We start from the raw sequence: 20,561 nt of genomic DNA, 5'->3' as shown, positions 1-20,561 counted from the left end.
TTCATGACTAGGTTATTCAACTGAATGTCTTGTGAAACATGGAGTCCATTATAGAGTAACGTCGAATTTACTGCCATATGCTTAACTTTGGGGAAGGGGAATGTATACATTAAAAAAAAAAAAAAAAAAAAAAAAAAACAATATTAGTAAACTTGGCAATTCCATAAATAGATATCAACTTCCAGAGATTGCAAATTGTACAGGCAGTTAAAAAAGAACTCAAGATATTTAATGTTAAAACAAAACATATTACAATACTTAGAAATACGGCATGTAAACAAAGTTTTCATCAATAACAGTATAGAATAAATCAATCACTTTTCTATCATACACATAAAATCACAAAAGTTAATAAAAATGTTATAAAATATATACATATATATGATATTATTTAAATACAACATAACAATGATATCATTTAAAATTCCATGCTTGTAAAAACGAGCATGAACTTAGTATAGGTAGGTACCTTATCAATAAAATTTTTAAGTTGTTATACAAAATATTGAACATGTAAAAGGCATTTTAATGCACATACACATATTCTTTATTTTCAATACTTATATAAAAAAATCAAAACATTATGAAAATACATTCTGTAGTTAAAATATGCATTATATGATTTAAAATTATCATTATTTTTTTAAACAGAAAAAATGAAATTTCATTAAATCAACATTTTTTTTTTTTCATATTTAGAAGTGTTATAAAGTTAACTATACCTTAAAACCTTTAAGAAAGTATTAAACTTTTAAAATTTCATTAATAATTTCATATTTCACTCATTCATATTTTAAAATTTGCTATTCCTAAAATAATAAGGAAATATAAAATTATGTACAAAATATAAAAAACAAAGTAACAAAACAAACAAAAAAGAAACTGCATAGAAAACAAAAACATGGTTCTAATCATTATGATTACCACAATTGTATTTTTTCCTCATTCTAATTAATATTTTCTTAAATTATTTCACATTATGAAGTTGAGTACTATGATATTTTGCACTTGTATCCATGTATCACAGTAACTTTATATATATATATATATCTTTAAAACTATGTAATTATAATTACAGCTGATTTTCTGTTTGACTGTGATGTCTGTCAAGCACTTTTTATTATAGTAATTTAATAAGAAAAAATTACTGCATATTTTACTAAATACATCCATAATATTATTGACTACATATTTTCAAAATATATTTGAAAATGATGTACATTTCCTGAAATTTCACGTTTCAGAGAATGTCAACCTCTAAATTAGCACTTGCTGTACTCTGAGATCACTAGGCATCAATTCAAAGATTGCAATGAATGATAAGTGGAAGTGATGAAGAGTTATCATAAATGCTTGTTACATAGAAATAAAAAGATCAATAACTTTAACATGAAAATTGTTCAGATACTTTTTTTAATCGGTATATGGAATAACAATACCATTCTAATACCAAAAAAAAGTTTCAGCTCGAATAACTTGTAAACCAAAGACTTTGCTGACTAATAAAAAATAAGATATAAATACAATGCAAGTCAATACTTTGCATGCAGACTTTAAAGAATTAATTTCACTTCAACAGAATCCACATGAAAGTCCCATATGAAATTAAAAAAAAATAAATAAATAAATAAATAAAAAATTATCTTATGCAAATGAAAAATTCTATCATATTTTAAAGCATTTTTTTCACATAAAAAATTTGATTTGTTATTTATTTATTTTTCTTAGATTATATGAAATATTAAGAATGGTAAATGAGAAAATAAGTGCATTTTTAAGATTCATTCAAATGGTAGTTTTAAAATCGTAAAAGGTCTATGCTGAACGTTGTTGCAAAGCAACCAGACTTTGCTACATCACAAAATCTGGTTTAAGGATTTTACCTAAAAGCTTTAACTTTTCAGCTTTATGCCAACACGATATAAGAACTACCAATCACAGCAAAGCAATGATTGGTCACCGGTTTTGCATGGTCAGCTACACATTTATGCATGCACAACTTTCTATTCCCTGAGTAGCTATGGCTTAAACACTAATAAAAAGTATGCATTAATGATTTTCATTCCTTAAACCACAAAGCTTTAAGATGGCAAAACCGTCGTCTGAATGAAGCCTTAGAAATCATACTTATATAACTCACTTGCCAAAATGAAAAACAAATTGTTTTTAGAAAAATGTTTGAATATCATAAATAATATACATTTTCAGAAAAGTATATTATTTCCGATTATTATTACATCTTTTTGAATAATACTTTAAAAAAAAAATTAGGTAACTATATTAATGGAGATAATTTCCCACTTACTGGAAGATGATGGAAATGAGTACTGTATAAGCAAGTTTTACTTTTTGTTGACATTAGAGTTGATAAGTAATAGAAAGACTGAAAATGTGAAACATAGTTAGTGTTATTCTGGGAAATCTGAATAGAAAGAACCATATTCTTTAATATATATTGTTCTTCTAAAGAAGTATGATCTAATTTGGAGGAGGGCTAAGCAATACAAACTCAATATGAACTGGCCAAATGGTATAGTGGTTAGTGATGCTGACTGCCATATTGATGGGTCCGTATTCAATCTCAGGAAAGGAATGGATGTGTGGCAAGGAGAGACTCAAAATACTGGTGAGCTGGAAATCCTCTTGAGAAGCTGGCGGTAGGGAAAGACAGGCGAGAGACCCTCGGACTGCACCCCAAGGGTTCTTCCTCGGAAATCCATTTGGGATGTAACCTCAGTGCAAAGCCTGTCGATACTTAATATGCCTAGTGGGATGCACAGGTGCTGGCCTAGCTTCAACCTGTCTCAACAAGAGCAACAATGAATGACTTTCTCCTTGGGGAAAGAAGTGAATGCTTTAATGAATTTCTGCAAAGAATAGCTAAAAACGCTAAGTGATACAGCTCTCAACAAAATTAACTTTAAGTTCCTTAACATATTTGTTAGAGATATTAATATCAACGAATATACAAAATAACACAGTAGGAATAGAATACAGGAAACACTGAATTCAAAAAAAAAAAAAAAAAAAGCTTCACCGGTTTTGTTAAAAATAATAATCATTGCAAACGGATAAAAAACAACAGATATTTGCATAATCAACACTTTACACAATATATTTATATTTCTGGATATACAATTAAAATAACAAAAATAAATTAATAATTCCATAATTTCTAGAGCTTTTTAAATTATTATTTTAAAATCACCTATGTATGATAACATACATGTCAATGATTATGAAGAGATTAATTTTTAGATTTTTCACAAATATGCAGAAAGTTTATGGGGATCTACGCAATTATTTTTTCGATAATTAACCGAGATTGTAATAATAAATATCCTTAGCAAAAAGTACAGCATTTCAATATGCTAAAAAATTACAACTACTTTCATTTCATTAAAACTTCTAACACAATTCAAAAAAATAATTAAATTTCAACCAGATTTAACAGATTAGAAATGAGATTTTTGGTATTATTTCGAAAGAGTTCTGCTACTTTTTGTCCTTTACTAGATACAAAATCTGTAATTAATAGTTAGTATTTTAAAGAAGATAACTTGAATATCACATAGAAATAGAATAGAAAATAGAATTTTGAAATGTAATATCTTATAATGCTAAATTATATGAAAGCTTATAATACAATTAGATCATATATAAGTCAGACAGAAAAATATATACTCATTATTAGAAACAGGAGAATTAAAATTTCCACTTATCTAGTTTGATTATAAACACAGGCAAATACATTTAAACCTACTTAAATATACTTATATACACATATGCAATAAAAAAATAATTTTGATTTAAATTTGTGATATATTTTGCATGTTACAAAATTACACCGATTACAAAAGTGATTTAAATGGATGATAAATGTTATATCATAATAAAGAATTCCAGAAATAAGTAGATAACAGTACTTTCCAAATTAAAGTTTGAACAGCACTCAAATAAACATATCAAATATTTTTCAAATAAAAAAATTGTATATGAATAAAAATGCATGAAACATACATCAGTTCAAAAAATCATACCTGTAAACTAACATCAACAATTACATTATCACACTAATATCAAAGATTGTGCACATAATAAGAATTTAGATCATCATGTAGTATACAATCAAGCACAGTTAATTATTTATTTCTTAGATGACACCATTAAAATTAGTTGCTATTTTAATCATCTCTTTTACTGGCATTTCAGTGCATGTTCAAATTTAAAAGCAGTGCTTTAGAGGCATCATCTAAAAAATAATTGACTAACTAAAAATAGCAGATTACATACTACATGATTACAAGAATTTATGGCTAATCTTTGGAATATGGTAACAGGTAGTTTGGCGACATTTTGGTAAGGCGATAAAGGTTACTAGCTAGGACTTTAGCAGGGTACATGGATAAAGTGCTACTTTGGTAGACAGTTGCACGGATTTTTGGCGATTTACGTTGGCGCGATTTTTACAAATGTTAGCCATCTTGAAAAACGCCGTTTTTACACATAGTAAAGTATTTGAAACTTAAAATAAATAAATAAATAAATAAATAAATAAAAAATAAAAATAAATAAAATAAATAAATATTGTTAAAAGTAATGGATAAATTTTTTGTTGAAAATGTCGTTTTTTAAGATGGCAGGCAAGTGTAAATAAATACGTTTACTATGAGTATAAAATACTAAAGTAAGGTTATTATTACTTTCATATAGCAAAGAAGAGAATAAAAACATTGGGCCAACGTTTAATTAGATAAAAATATTACTGAGATTGAATATCGAATTAAAAACCATCATACAGTCAAAAGTCGTTAATCCGGACTCGTCGGGACTTTGGCGATTCCGGATTATAGATCATCAGTTTAAATTTCGTAAGATGGCATGCAGAAATTCTAAAATTAAAAATATGAAACCGTAATTTATGAAATAAAGAACAATTATGATCTAAAGGGTATCAAAATTTACAAAAAAAAAAAAAAAAAAAAAAAAAAAAAAAGCTTAATATTTATTTACTTTATTAAACATTTCTTTCAATGTAAGTTGTTTAAGTTGCTTCGTTTTATGTGATAATACTTTCTCTTTAATTCTATAAACAGACATAATTTCTTGTTCAGTTACAAAGTTCCGCTGTTCAAGTCCCGTTAATTGCTGTTCCGAGAATACCGACTAACTTGCCAAACGAAATTTTTTCGTTTTCACTAACCTCTCTGTCACATTCTTCATGTCTTTATCCATTTTTTGCAGCAATTCCACTTTTTGTTTGTTGGACATCGAAACATACTTTCATTTTGTAGATCCTTTGGAAGTTCCAGCATCGGAAATTCTATTTGACATAATCAAAAGTTCAAGTTTACTTTTATAAAATTGCTCTTACAGTCTGCAAAAAATAATAAGCGCGATCCAATTCGAAGATTAAGGAACAACACAATCATTAACATTAACTGAAATAGATAATTAGATAATTTTAGCCTACACCGTTCGTTATACATTAAACGCGCAGGCGAAAACGTATTCTGCACTTGTGCACACGCATATGCGCAGTAGTCAAGGTCTTATGCGCACGTGTAAAACACCTGTGCGCATGTGCCAACGCGGCGCATGTGCAGAAAGATTTTAGCTTTGAGGTCCGGATTATGGGTGTCCGAATTAACGACTTTTGACTGTACCAACATTTAAAAGAATTAAAATATTATTAAATTCAAGTACTTTAAAATAAGTTATATAGAATATAATTAACATTAAAACATATGGACAATAATTATCTCAGCAATTTCTGAAAATAGTGTATTAATTTTTTTAACAAAAATTGAAGTATACAATTATAAAATAAAAGAAAAATTTGTACTTACATTTTTTTTTGAGTATTTAACCTGCTGTTTATTGATAAGTACCACAAAAAAACCAGAATTATAATTTAGATAACATCTTTGAAGGAATTCGAAGATATGAATTAAATTTTAAAACGGCGCGGAAATGCACAAATTGTCAGTAACCAATCAGGGAGCTGATTACAGCTCGTTAATGCACAAATATTCTATAACCAATCAGAGAGCTTATTACATCACGGCTAGAAGTAAAATTATTTAAAAATTCATACATAATAAAATCATTTTTTTAAAAAAATGCAAAATTAAATTGTATTTTAATATTTAAGAGCCATAAATAATGTTTAAAACATTAGATTAAATTTATACATATTAAAATGAATTACTTTTAAAGTAAGGTGATGTCATTGATTACATCATCCACAACATAAAATTTCATAAAATATGATAAACAATAAAATTTTTATTTCAAATAAAAATGCAAAATTAAATTGATTTTTAATATTTAAAAGCCATAAATGATATTTTAAATACGGAATTTATGCACAAAACGCATTATTTTTAAAATAATATGACAACAAAGTATCGGTTACCATAAATAACTTATCCAGCAATGGGTTTACCATAAGTTGTATTACTCGCCAAAATCCGTGCAACCATCTACCAAAGTAGCACAAGAGTGGGCGCAATGCCATTTTTGTGCAATTCTGGGATGTTTTTTTTAAGTGAAAATAGGTCGGCGTGTACATGGATACCATGTATGTGCAATTCTTAAAAACGCGGCAAGCAATTTGTGATTCTGCACTTTCTCCCAATTTCGCACCTAATCTTAGCCATGATTAAGCACTGTTGTTCCATAAAAGTTCTAGCATAAGTGTAATTCAGCTAGCAGATTGTTGGAAAAAAATGTTGAAGGAAAAAAAAATGCCTTTACTTCGTGAAAACAAAATGGCGTCCAAACAAAAACTAGCAGGTTGCTGTAGCAGGGTTGGTCGCCAAAAAATCGCCAAGTTACCATAATCCAAAGATTAACCGAATTTACTTACATACATTGAAATCATGCCACTGATAGCATAGGAAGAGTTTAAAAACTTGATATTTTGAATAAAACTAAGTTATGACTTTTCACATAAATCTCACTTCATTGGAAAGCACCAATATAGATATATACATAAAATCGAGAAAAAACATTTAATTAAAAAACAGCAGAGGAATGGAAAGAGTGACATATGTATTATTTCTAGCAATATGTATCAAGAAATTATATATCTTCCATTTCTTCATATAATGTTAAAACCTTAGAGGCTATTAAGGCACTTTTTTCTTAATATCACCATATTTTCCCATTTTAGTCAGCTATTTTTTCTAGAGGTAATAAGGGAAAATACTGATACACACATGCATGCATATATATGATGTCTTTCTTTAAATGTCAAATATCAGCTTAATCCCTTGGTTACTTTCTTAGAGATTAAACAATGAATAACTTATGAATTTAACCATTACCTGCAGAATTTTTATTTAGGCAAGAAATGATGGGTTTTATTACAAAATTATATTAATAAAATACTACTAGTTAAAATATGCTTCATTTAAATTTCACTGTAAAATTACACACAATTTGATTAAATTTCAAATTTTCCCATAATTTATCTAAAATATTCTTTTCAAATTAAAAAATAATATGCTTAATAAAAAATTCCACCAACCAAATGCCATGTAACAAGAACACCATTTGGAGATATAAATGCAGCAGCAGCCATTTCTTGCTGAGAATTATCCCCACCAATTAAATCTGAATCAGTTAAATTTATCCTAGTTACAATACATTTCTCAATATTATTAGGAAATAATATTTTGTTTATTTCTCCAATTATAGCTTTTCTGATATGCATTTGAACTTCATCTACAACAAAATCAATACCTCTGCAATTTGCTAAAAAGTTTGAAAATTCACAAAAAATATCTTTACAGGATATATTAACCTCATATGAATTTAATATATCCTGAAGTTTATCCGTTGCAAGAATATTTCTTTCTATAACACTTAATACTGCTGATTTTAAAGGCTGTGTTTCAGCACTTGACTGCATTTTAGGTAAAAATCTTGCAATTTCTAATTTAAAATGCATGCAAAATACAGATATCATGTTAAACATTTTATTTATCGTTAATTTAGAAAATTTAGATTGTGTTTGGATGTGTTTTTCCAAAACAATACTGAGACATACTGCTAGACCTTCTAAACCATACTTCTCATAGGTAACACAATTTAGAAGTGGATTTATAAGTAATGGGCACACTGGTCCATGTAAACCAGATGGAAAAAGAGACATCCAGTTTGTATCAGCAGTAGCAATTCGTTTAATATATGATGCTGGATCTTTATACGGATGCTCTATTCTTCGAAGATCACATTCTATAGCCTGGCCAACGGAAGTTAACTGAAGTATGTCATCATGATGGAATTGAAGTTTCTCCACAGAGTAATCAATACATGTTCCAATTCTGTTGTATAAACCAATGTCATAAAGCCATTCCTCAAACAGAATAGCAGGATGCTCACTTTTTTCTTTTTTGTACAGTAAATGAAGTAGCCCAAAAAGAAAACGAAATTTCCGAGACTCAGATCTTTCCCATTTTTCTCCATTGGTGAACGAACATTCACATCGCGTTCCAGCTGGTGGTCTGGTGTACTGCTTTATGATATATAACATCCATTCACGTGGATCTTCTGAATCAGAAACACGCTTTATAAAAGTCCATAAGCCTTTGCACCACTGAAATGCAATCGACCACCAAAGACTCTGAGACAATGAAACACTCCGCAGACGAGAACACGTATTTCCAAAATGCAATAAATCAAACGGACAAGTTATAAATGTGCAAATATTATGAAGAACCAAATCTGGGAGCTGCAGCAAGTTACACTTTGAAGCCATATATTACAAACATAACAAAACGTATAAACAAAAAAATGAAAGAGAAATTTATTTTTAACATACATATCCTAAAAGCACGTTATTATGCAATCTTCGAACATAATACAGCATCATTGTTATATTTAAAAAAAATTGTTCACTAATTTTTTGCAGCCAGGCAAGTGTCTTCAACATCATAAAGTGGCGATAATAATACATATATGAAGTTAAGTAAGTCATTTAAGTTATGTTTGAAATAAAAATTATTGTTATAATAAATGTAGTCTATCGTATTGCAGAAACATAAGTTCATCCATAACATAATTAAACAAAAGTTCTATTCCCCTCCCCCCCACAAAATCGTACACTGTTCCACCTTGGTTCACTATAGGAGCTATGTCTTTTAACCTGTTATGGAAATAAGCTGTTTAACTTCTGGTGGTAACGCTAATCCATTAGGAAAAAATAAATCAGTTCAAAATTAATTAATTATTTTTAGATATAGTTTGAAGCATATAATTAAGAAATTAATTTTTATGATAATTATTTTCTGTTCAAATGCATTTAAATCGTAATAATTAACCTGTTTGAGTAAATATTAATCCTTTTTCTGTTAATTGAAGATTAAAATTAAAATATTTAAAAATTTTTAAGTAAATAAAAAAGTTTTTAATTTTACCTTATTTTTTAAAGTAAAGCAAAATTTTATACGTTTTAGTTTCCCAAATTTAGAATTTTATTACTGTATTTTCGCTTAATAAATGATAAATTTAACTAAAATTTACCTTATATTTATTTTAATAAATATATTTGTATTATTTTCTGAACTAGTTTTCTGAAGTTAAGCTTGTCTTCCTGCTCAACTTTACTTAATGGAGTCTGTTCTGTTTACTTCTGTTATTATGCATAGAAACCGAATGAATCTCCATCTATGTTAAATAAAATATTTTACAAACTGTATTTTATACATTGCAGTATAATGAAGATTTCTCATTATTCCCTGTGACAAAATATACTGTTTCGCTTTATATTGTTATAATGTAGAATGATAAAAATTTTTACATCTTGTTTAACTAGCCGATTATAATTTAACTGTTTGTTATGTATAAATTTGCGACTTCTTTCTGTTCCTAACAAGAATTTAGTCATGAGTATGAAAATAATGCAGAATTATCCGTACATTATGCAAGTTCCTAATGGAGGTGAGCAAAATTTTAAGAATTTTGCTTTTAATAGTTTGCATTATGAGAATTGTATTTGTAAAAGGCTGGAAAGTACAGAAATTTACAATAAAAGACTTGAAAATTCAGATGTATATAGTAAGAAACCAGAAAATTCAGAAGCATATAATAAAAGAACTGAAAATTCTGATACTTACAGCAAAAGACTTGAAAACTCTGATGCTTACAATAAAAGACTTGAAAACTCTGACATATACAATAAGAGATTAGAAAATGCTAATGCATACAGCAAAGGAATTCAGAACAATCTGAATAAAAAACATTTCTTAACAGGTTCTTCCAATTCTCTTCCCAAAATGAATCTATGCGATATATGTAAAAAGAGCTTTTCGACAAAAGGCAACCTTCAGAATCATCATGTTGTTCATAGTGGGCAGAAACCACATGAGTGCTCCGTATGTAAAAAGACATTTTCTCAGCGAAGTACTTTGGGAAAACATTATCTTATTCATACTGGTGAGAAACCACATGTTTGTACGGTGTGCCAGAGGGGATTTCGACAAGCTAATAATCTTCGAATCCACTTCCTTACACACTCTGGTGAAAAACCTCATTTATGTAATATTTGTGAAAGAGGATTTACCCAAAAGATTGCTCTTCAGAAACACATGTTGACACATACTGGTGTTAAACCCCATGAATGCAATGTATGCAAAAGACGTTTCACTACTAAAGGTAATCTCCAAAAACACTTCTTGACTCACACTGGTGAAAAACCTCATGTATGTGGTATTTGCAGTCGTGGCTTTTCTCAAAAAATAGCTTTGAAGAAACATCACCTTACACACACTGGAGAGAAACCACATGTATGCAGTGTGTGTAGTAAAGGTTTCACAACTAAAGGTAATCTGAAATCCCACTTTAAGCGTCATACTAGAGAAAAGTCAGGCTTGTCATCATCTATTGCTCATTCAATTGTAGTACCTGCTTCGATAGCACAATCACTATTGGTACCAGCATCTATAGCACAATCAATTTTAACATCTGCACCTTCACAAGCACAGAATGTCTCGACATCACGTGCTCAGTCACATGGTGTAACAACTTCCATGACCCAGTCACAGACTGTGCCCACATCTTTAGTTCAGTCTCATTCTATTTCAACCTCCTTAGCCCAATCACATGAGGTTGCTGCATCACAACCTCGTGTTTCAGTATCATCTGTTGGGCAGTCACTTGTTGTTCCAGCCTCAGTTGCTAGAGCTCTAGTACCAACATCTCATGCCCAAGCCCTTGGTATACCACCATCTCATACTCAATCTCTTGTCCCATCTTCTCATGCCCAGTCCCTTGTAGTTCCAGCTTCCCATGCCCAATCTCATGCAGCACCAACATCTCATACACAGTCTCTTGTAGTACCTGCATCACATGCACAATCACATATAACATCTCCTCATATACGTAATGGAGAGAGTTGTAAGGGTCAACATATTACTGTCTTATAAAATAAGAAAAAGTATTTCGACTCGCTTTGTACACGTTGTTTTACAAATGAAGTAAATTTGGCAAATTGCCTGGTGATAGTTATCACTAAGAACTGTTTATTAACTTTTTATAAACATTTCTTCTTACAAAATTAAAATAATTTATTTCCATTTTAAAATTTAAATTTGTGCATTTTTTTATGCTCATTGAATGAGTTTCACTGAGACATCTAGTTCATAGTTCCTCTGTATTTCAATAAATACAGAATTTAAGAGTAGTTGGATTGTTTCTGCACTAGTTTAAAATCATTTTTAATGCTAGGCCCTATTTTAATTTGTCATACTGTGCCAAAATGATTATATTATAAAGTAACTTGCTATAATATTTTAACATAAGGTGCAAGTTTGGTGTGTTGTTATCTAAATGCTGAGCAATAGCAATGTTTTAATTTGTTATTGTGTTACAGTAGCAAAATTTAGATATTTAATATTTTTATTTTGCAGTATTAGTTAATGATTTTCAAATGCTGTCAATTTGGCAGCATAGTACTTTGGTGATTAATTTCAACCTAAGAATTCAGTCTATGCAAAACTAATTTGTTATTTTCTTTGCATATTTCTTGTAGTTTGACTCTGACATTGATAGCATTTTGACAAATATATCAGAAATTATATATTTTCACTATTTTTTTCCCCTTTATCTTCTTCAAGTAATTTGCATGTGGAATTTTCTATTAGTGTATATATGCTTGCTATTCCAAAAAATTGAGCTAAATAAAGAAGAAAAGTTTAAAATCTTTTTTCTGTCTAACATTTGATTACAAATTTAATGAATATTTTATTTTAATTCTTTTTTAAAAATTGTTCTGTATTTTATTATCTAAATTGCTCCTTTGACTTGCACTGTTTTTCAGAATGCGGATTCTTGAAGAAATTTAGATGGTAATGTAAAGTTCTGATTTTTAATTTAGGTGATGTGTGATTTATAAATTTAATCATAAAATGTTATATATTTATTTTTAGAGAAGTCTGCTTCAAACATGTTGTTGATATTATAATTTTAATCTGATTGGTATTATGGTATTGACATCCAAAAATATGTCTGTCCTCTGCTTGCTGATTTATTTCTTTGCTGTGTAAAAGTTTATGAAACATGAGCCCTCAATGCATCATTATAAAGTTAATAATATGAATATTATATATATTCATGACTACATACATTACCTGAATTAAAAAATTATATATTAATTTAATATTACATGAACTAAGAAGAAATAGATGATTTGTGATGAATAAAATCATAATTCATGGACTAATTTTAAATTATCTATGTGGCTAAATTTTAATTTGTGTATGAATTTTAGGAACTGAAGTCATTATTTTAATCCATGAAATAAGGAATTGCAAGTTTAGAAATGAAGTGATTATTTTAATCTATGAAATAAGGAATTGCAAGGTTTTCCATTGCACTCTAAGGTTGGCATCAATAATTAATGTTTGTGCATATTACATTTGTGTCTATTCGTTGAAGAATTATTTTTTGCTTTTTAAAAATTTTATTATAGTTATTTATCTAATTTATTAAAAATTTATCATCATATGTTTAATTTTTTTAAATTTAGGAATATTGTATTTTGTTGGTTTCTTATACATTTTTAATACTTTTACATAAAAAAAAATATTAAACATTTGATGTCTTCATAGTTTGTTTAAAATTTATTTTAGTATGCTTAGTGTTCTCTAAGCAAACAGGTTAACTTTTTGTTGCACATAAGATGTTATGTTTTATTTAATTTGTTACTGTGTTTTTATAGTTAATTTATCATATTTTACCTCCTTTTGTATATTATAGTTCTTTTAAAACTCTTCTTTATAAAAAAATATTTGTAATAAATAAATTTTTATTCATTTAAAAAATGAATAAAAGTATTTATTAAAAACTTTTTGTAATAAATACTTTTATTTGTTTTTCTAAGTAGACTAGTTACAGAAGCTGTTATCTAGTTAGAGGTTTCAGAACATGAAATTGTAAATATTTCTTTCTGTTACTACTTAATTTAATGTAAGGAAAGAATATGGAATAATTTTTCTATAGTTAGTTGATCTGATTTCTTCTGAAAAATCCAAGATTAAAGTAATGAAATATTTTAATTAAATATCACATTTTAAAATATTTGACTATAGAATTTTGATTTATTTATTCTACAGCTTTATTATGTGCCAATTTTTGCCTTTTCATCTTCTATATTTAATAATTAAATTTTTAAGTATGTTTGTTGGCTATATGTTATTATTATTCAAGGTAAAATTCTGTAAATGGTGAATTAAAAAAAAAAATTCTGTACTCTGTGATTTCATTTTTTTAATAGTATAACAGCTAGGACAGGATTATATGTGTCAAAAATGATACTAAGTATCCACTATAAAAAATAATTGTGAGATTTAAATATATCTTGCCTGTCATAGAATTGTATTTTATTTATTAACTTATGTATGCTATGTTATGAACTGCTCTTAATTACATACGTATTCATTTTGAAAGGTAATCACAATTTCAAAGAAAATGATTATATAATTAGTACCATATTTTTATTTCTATTAATTTGTTTTAATTTTATTCTGAATTGTATTGTTTATTTTAAATTCTGTGCTAAATTTAATTTGCAAATTATAAATTAAAGAATTATGAATTTTGGTACCTTTCTGATTATCCGCACCCATATGAAAAGTTAGGAACTCATGGTGAGTGTGACTTAATGAAAACCATATGTTTGGTTATCTGTATAGCTTATAAATATTGGTAAAATATTGTAAATGATAACAAAAAGAAGCATTTTGTAAAGGGGAAAAAAAATACATAGCCAATACTATTTACATTTTTACAGCTATTTAGTGGAATAATGGTTAAATTTAAAGGGTGTAATAAGTACTTAATCATACGTGCATGTACATGGTGGCTATTATTTCAGGTACACACGAAATTAAGCTAAAAATTTGGTAATTTTATCAAGTATTGGAACTGGGATTGCAGATAATCAGAAATTACCTTATCTTTCTTTTAATTAATTTTTTTTTTTTTTTTTTAATTTTTTTTTTTTTTTTTTTTTTTATTCAGACTTTTTTTCCTCTAGCATACTAATCATAAATTTAAAAAAAAAAAGTAAGATTTATTCATCATGATACTATTCAATTTTTTGATTTTTAAAAGATACACAGTAAAGAATCCAAAATTCGGATGTCCAATATTCAGAATGATTTAGTATCTAGACCTTCAGGAGGGGGATTCTGGCAGAGTCTAGGAATGGAGAATATAATATACTCAGGTAAAAAGCTAGTGTGCCATAGAACTGATTTTTTCCACCTCACTAATTCCTATTTTTATCCTATTTTACACTATTTATTTATCCTATTTTAAACACTTGCTGGCTAGGTGATCAGACCATGGCCAATGACAGTATGTCAGTTGACACTGTATTGAAGTAAACCGCTTTTGATGTTTAAGTGGTTTTTGGAGGGGAGGACAGAATTTTTGTATCTGACCTAAATAATGAGAGAAGCTTCACACCATATTTATTTGGATTGGGATGTTGTTTATAATGCTGCTTTTCTTTTGTTAGTGTAACAGCAGCAAAGGGACAAAGTATTAGATTCAGAGGGACTTGAGGGTTCAGTTAACATAGCAAATTTACTCTTCCTTATTTTTTTTATTTGAAGCAGCTTATTATTTTGTTTTATCTGTTATCATCTGATTTGAAGCAGCATATTATGTTGTTCTGTCTGTTATCATCTGTTTTGAAGCAGCATATTATGTTGTTCTGTCTGTTATTATCTGTCTTCTCATAATAATTACAGTTTTATAATAAATAATAATGTCTCCATTTTATTCTTTCTCTGAAATTGTTGTTCATTTAATCAGCCTACAGATATTGGCATTTTGTGCACACTGAAGTGCAGATATAAAGTTGATTTTTAAAAACCGATGTAGCATCAGGACCATTTAAGAAAAATCAGATGTGTGGGACATTGCAGGATCATTAGAGAACATGTCTACACATATATGTTTAAGAATGCTTGGCATAATATATTGCCAGTTACCAAATTTCATGGCAATGATGAAAGTTGTGAATCTGATGCATTTCATATATCACAAGTGAAAACAAAAATGTTCTGGATTAATGGAACATAAAAAGAAATACTAAATGAAGATGATATGCTTGGACTCGGTACTGTTCTGTTATCAGAACCGAATTGAGAAATGTATGTATGTACATATATGTATATATATATATACATACATACATTCATATGCACATATATATATACATGCATGCATACATATGAACATATATACATGAATTAGGTCCTGATAACAGAATAGTACCTTGAGGTCTTACATTGTGATGATAGTGTCTCAATCATCAATCAGTTAACAGAAGAGCAAATATCTGTAGTATGGTTATAAATCCAGAAAATACTGTAATTTTGTCTTTGAGTCACATTTTAATTTCTAGTGTTGGTGTTCAGAAAAAAATATTTCTTTATGTAAAATACCTCTTTGTTAAAGAAATATTAATAATGAATACTTTTAATTTCAGAATTTCTATATATCATTTTATTAGATTTAAACTTATGATCTAAAATCTGGAAATTTCGAAAATCATCAAAGTTCAGACAGTTCCAGATCACGGACTTTGTACTGTAGTCATGCTATCTGTCAGAATTATTGATTGCTTAATATGAGTTATGAGTGCATCTTTTGGAAGATTACAAACATTACATTGATAAAATCATATCTAATTACTTACTATTCATATAAGGGAGTTGGAGTTTTTAAAAATGTCTTGAGTTTATTTTTTCTTGGAAAGATCATTCCCCCCTTTAACTGACATTTTAAAGAGACATAATTATGAAATTGAATTTAAATTCAGTTTTGTTCTAAATTATATTGAACTATATAAAATATTGCAAATAATAATTGAGCAAAATAACTTGCTCATTCTTGACTTGGACTTGACTAAGATTGTAGCAGCATTTAATAAAAATAGTGTCTAATAGATCTAGTTTAAAGCATTTTACTGAACTCGAAGAAATAAATATATGTTAGGTGCTTTTGTCTGTTTGAGAATGCATTCTGTCTTATTGAATTTTCAAAATCTTATACTTTTTAATTATTTGTAGAACTTTCTTTGATCAATTATAATAATATTTCTTTATATTTTATAGCTCAAAAATTAATTTCTTGAAATTAATACTAAACTTTTATTTTGCTTAATTATACACTTAGTTTAATACATCTGTAATGAAATATGCTATTTATTCATTAAGCCAAGTATTTATGATATCATCAACCAAGCAAAATCATACACTAACTACATAAATCCTTTCCTATTTTCAGAAGCACTTGCTGTAAATTCAAAAATAAATTCATTTTCCTCTTTTCTGTCTTTGCTGCATTATATGAGAAGCACATCTGTAGCTACATTTATGTAAGGTTATTATAATTATAATATATAGCATTTGGTTATATATAATTATACAGCATTTGGTCATACTATTTGTTTTGATAATTGTATGTGTAGAGTACATGGTCTATTTTGTGCCATCCAAAAAGTTCTGTAGATTTTTTTATGAAAAGCACAAATAAAGTAGTACAAAAATATAAGAAAACGTCATTGAATCACATAAATACCATTTTATTCTATGACTTTTCCCCATCTTACTAGCAGCAGAAAAATTCCTTTTTTAAAAAAAAGTGTTTATGTTTATTCATAAAGAACTTATGAAGATGCTTTTTGGCAGTTTTCAAAGAAAGGAACTCTAGATGATTCAGAGAATTATGAAATGACACGAAGAGATGAAAATGCACGAGGCAACATCTAGTGAATATTGAGGGAGGGACACAGAGCATATCAGCTATACTCAATAAGTCTTTATCTGACATTCATTGAAATGTGAGGCCAAGCATTGTAATGGGAGATAATGCCTAGACTATTGATCAGTTCAAACTGCTTTGCTTTAATTGCTTTTGAAATTGCCATCTGTGAACAGTATTTTTCTAAATTTATTGCCTAATTTAAAACAATTTATTGTAATCCTTTGTACTACAGTTCCTGTGCAGCCCCATCATACATCAAGCTTAGATTTTTGGGATGCAGCACCCCCTCTCTATGTTACTAAGGCAGGATCTTTTGGCTAATCCTGTCATCTTGTAACATTGCATAGTGTCCTTTTCTCCTTTCTAATAATGAATCATTTCATGAACAGGAGGTGCTTTTTCTTCATGGCAAAGAATCACGTGTTGAAACTTAAGCCAGTATATTCTGCTCAGTTGAAGTGTTGAGTTGTAGCAGTTTACACATCCAGGCTTCTTCAAATGATCATGCACTGTATACTTTGGAATATTTAGTCTGCTTGATAGCTCCCGAACTGTATAATATGGATTTTCAGTGATAGTTTTCTTTAATAGGTACTTTATTTACAGAGTATAATTATTCAAAGCGAGCATCATTTTGGAGGCTGGAATTTCCATGCATTTCTCAAACCACCTTCAGTTTGTGTCATCAGAAACAGCACTTTATTGGTACTTACTACAAATTTTGCAAGTAATCTGAATAGTGTTTTTCCCTTTTCGAAATAAACATATGATGAAAATGAACTTTTAGGCTCTTCATTCTTAGCATTACACTGAAATGAAAATTATGCCACTACATATGCTATAATTACGTAATATGACAATTTTATCTGCTTGAGTCAAGATCACTTCTTATCAGGAGTTAATAAAAAAAATGTGCTTTGATTTAAAAAACTGCACAACTCTATAGTTGACCCAGTGTAAACTCCAAAGTCAAAATTAATGCCTGCTCATTTAATTTCAACGACCATCTATTGACATAGAATATTAAAAGGAAAGATAACAAATTAGTTTTCCGCATGAAATCTGTTTTATACAAAATTGTCAATTTGTTATTAAAACATTCTAAAAACATGAATTTATTAACTCATTTTTTGTTATATTTATTACAATTATTAATCTTTTTCCCTTTTGTATATTTTAACCTTTCTTACTGTTAGTGCTAAAAAACATTCTTTAAACATTTTTTTATAAAAGGAAAATAAATTTTGCTATTAAAAATTAGTTGACTTCATTATTCTAATTAAAAACATTTATTAATATTAAATGAATAGCTGTTTAATAAAATAAAATTTTTTAATGCTAAATGAATAAGTTTCAAGTATGCAAAATTAGTGTAGCAAAAGGAATAACTGATTATTTACTCTTGGCATATTATTAAACAAACCTGCGGAAATGCAGTAATATTAGTTCTAAAGTGCAGAATATTATGTATCTAAAGATATTAGGGATCATGAAATTAAAAGAAAATAAATTGCTTAACTCAGTTTTTGTTCCATTTTCTTTTTTTAATATTTCTAGACACAATTTCAAATTTGTATGGATAGAACATTTTTTTGAAGAATTTTAGAAAATTATGCAAGATTCAGATGAAGTTGATGTGAAGTATTTTTAGTCAATTAATTTATTTGTTTATATCATATTATTTTTATGTTGTTTAATTTATTGTATGAACAATATTAATTCTACATTCTTAATCGATGTAAAAATTACAGTATTTGCAGTAAATAAGAAATATCATAAAAGGTTACTTTTCTCATACATATGTGCACTTTTTTATATGTGTAATATTTTTCTCTCATTATTGCTAGTATTAAAATTTTTATACTTTTATAAAATTTATGTATTGTATTTTGATGGGATATTATAAAACTTCTTAAATAAGTTTCAATAATAGTAGTGTATATTTATTATTATCCATATGTATTCCAGGAAAAATTTAGAATTTTGAACTTTTTATTGTGTGTCTTAGTGACGTGTTCATTAGGACTGTGATCAGATAGATGCTGTCATTACATTTATCATACCACTGATGCAATATGATGCTGTTATTACATTTATAATGCCACTTGCATTTTCTTATTTGAAGTGCTGTAGAAGTAGTAAATTATATTAATAATAACTGGACTTTAATCACTTTTACCATTTTTATCATAAAGGAAAAAAGCAAAAAATCAGCAAATATGATGATATAACTAGTATCTTATAATGCGACTGTGCTTCTATTGAAACTGAACTTGATTTTGTTGTTCTTTTGATTAAAATTGCTGTGTATGTAGTGATGTGCAATGTGTATGCAAAGCAAAGTGACATATCTATATATTAGGTGTACAAATCTTCAAATATTGCAGCTGGATGGTCTTCATAAAAATATGCATGCAGTTGATAGAGATAATAATATATTATAGTATTTAATTTTTGTAAATTAAAATTTTATAATTTTAATAATTCAATTTTTTTTAATTTCTAAAATTGCATAGCTAATTCAGTGGTTACCAGAAAGGCATACATGGTTATCTGTAATTGAAAGACTAATTTTAAATTGTAGATATACTGAAGGAAGACTTAAAAAGGTTAATACACACATGGATCTATTTACTGCAAATGAATATTATCATGGTTATCTTTTTACTACTTATCACTGTTTGGTGATTGATACTTTTGTTCAAATTAGAGAAAGGGAGACTTTCTGTGTGTAATTATAATGATAGGTTTTACACAAGATGTGATTAGTATTGGCAAATGAAAGCAACTGAGAGAGAATAAAACAATTGTGTAAGGTCTATGAAGATATATTAATTGTCTGTCTTACTTGTAGCATCCAATAAAACTAAATATCAAAATAAATAATATGTGTGATTCAATCTTTAGACTGTATCACAAAGCAGTGAAAATAAATTTTCAATCTTATAGTTTAAAGAATATTTGTTTTTATTTTTTATATGATATTTGGGTAGCAAGTAAAAATGTGTCGTGAATTGTATTTTGATAAAATTTCATTCATCTGTAGTCTGAAAATGAGGAAATAATTTATGCAATAAAAACAAGGGCTATTTATTATTTTGTAGGGTTAGTTTTTATTTATATACAAGGATGCACAACCAGAAATATTAGTTAGATACCTGACTAAAATACCTTACTAAGTTAAACACCTTTTTAGGCATTAATGCCGTTGAAAAATGTATTCATTATGCTATATATTTATTTTCATGTTACTTATCATCATGCATTTATCATTT

General features: G+C 27.8%; 2 protein-coding genes and 1 long non-coding RNA gene across 3 annotated transcripts; 1 reads left to right on the top strand and 2 right to left on the bottom strand.

Moving 5' to 3' along the window:
- Nucleotides 1-293: 293 nt before the first annotated feature.
- LOC146995817 (uncharacterized) lies at nucleotides 294-8,832 on the bottom strand. The gene has a single exon (XM_085821852.1). It carries the CDS (start codon nucleotides 8,765-8,767, stop codon nucleotides 7,514-7,516), a length of 1,254 nt encoding a protein of 417 aa, XP_085677978.1. The 5' UTR covers nucleotides 8,768-8,832; the 3' UTR covers nucleotides 294-7,513.
- LOC118197876 (uncharacterized) lies at nucleotides 294-9,121 on the bottom strand. The gene is made up of 2 exons (XR_004759669.2): nucleotides 8,831-9,121; nucleotides 294-2,834 (listed from the first exon to the last, which is right to left on the bottom strand). It is a non-coding gene; the product is annotated as an uncharacterized LOC118197876 (long non-coding RNA).
- A 519-nt stretch (nucleotides 9,122-9,640) lies between these two features.
- Nucleotides 9,641-13,216, top strand: LOC118197878 (uncharacterized). The gene has a single exon (XM_035369437.2). The coding sequence runs from the start codon at nucleotides 9,894-9,896 to the stop codon at nucleotides 11,430-11,432; it is 1,539 nt and encodes a 512-aa protein (XP_035225328.1). The 5' UTR covers nucleotides 9,641-9,893; the 3' UTR covers nucleotides 11,433-13,216.
- The last annotated feature ends 7,345 nt before the right edge of the window (nucleotides 13,217-20,561 follow it).

Source organism: Stegodyphus dumicola, chromosome 8 (assembly GCF_044657685.1).
Source record: "Stegodyphus dumicola isolate Sdum_Otavi_A_Nest chromosome 8, ASM4465768v1".
Taxonomy (NCBI): Eukaryota; Metazoa; Arthropoda; class Arachnida; order Araneae; family Eresidae; genus Stegodyphus; species Stegodyphus dumicola.
This window is presented reverse-complemented; position numbering and strand designations above follow the sequence as displayed.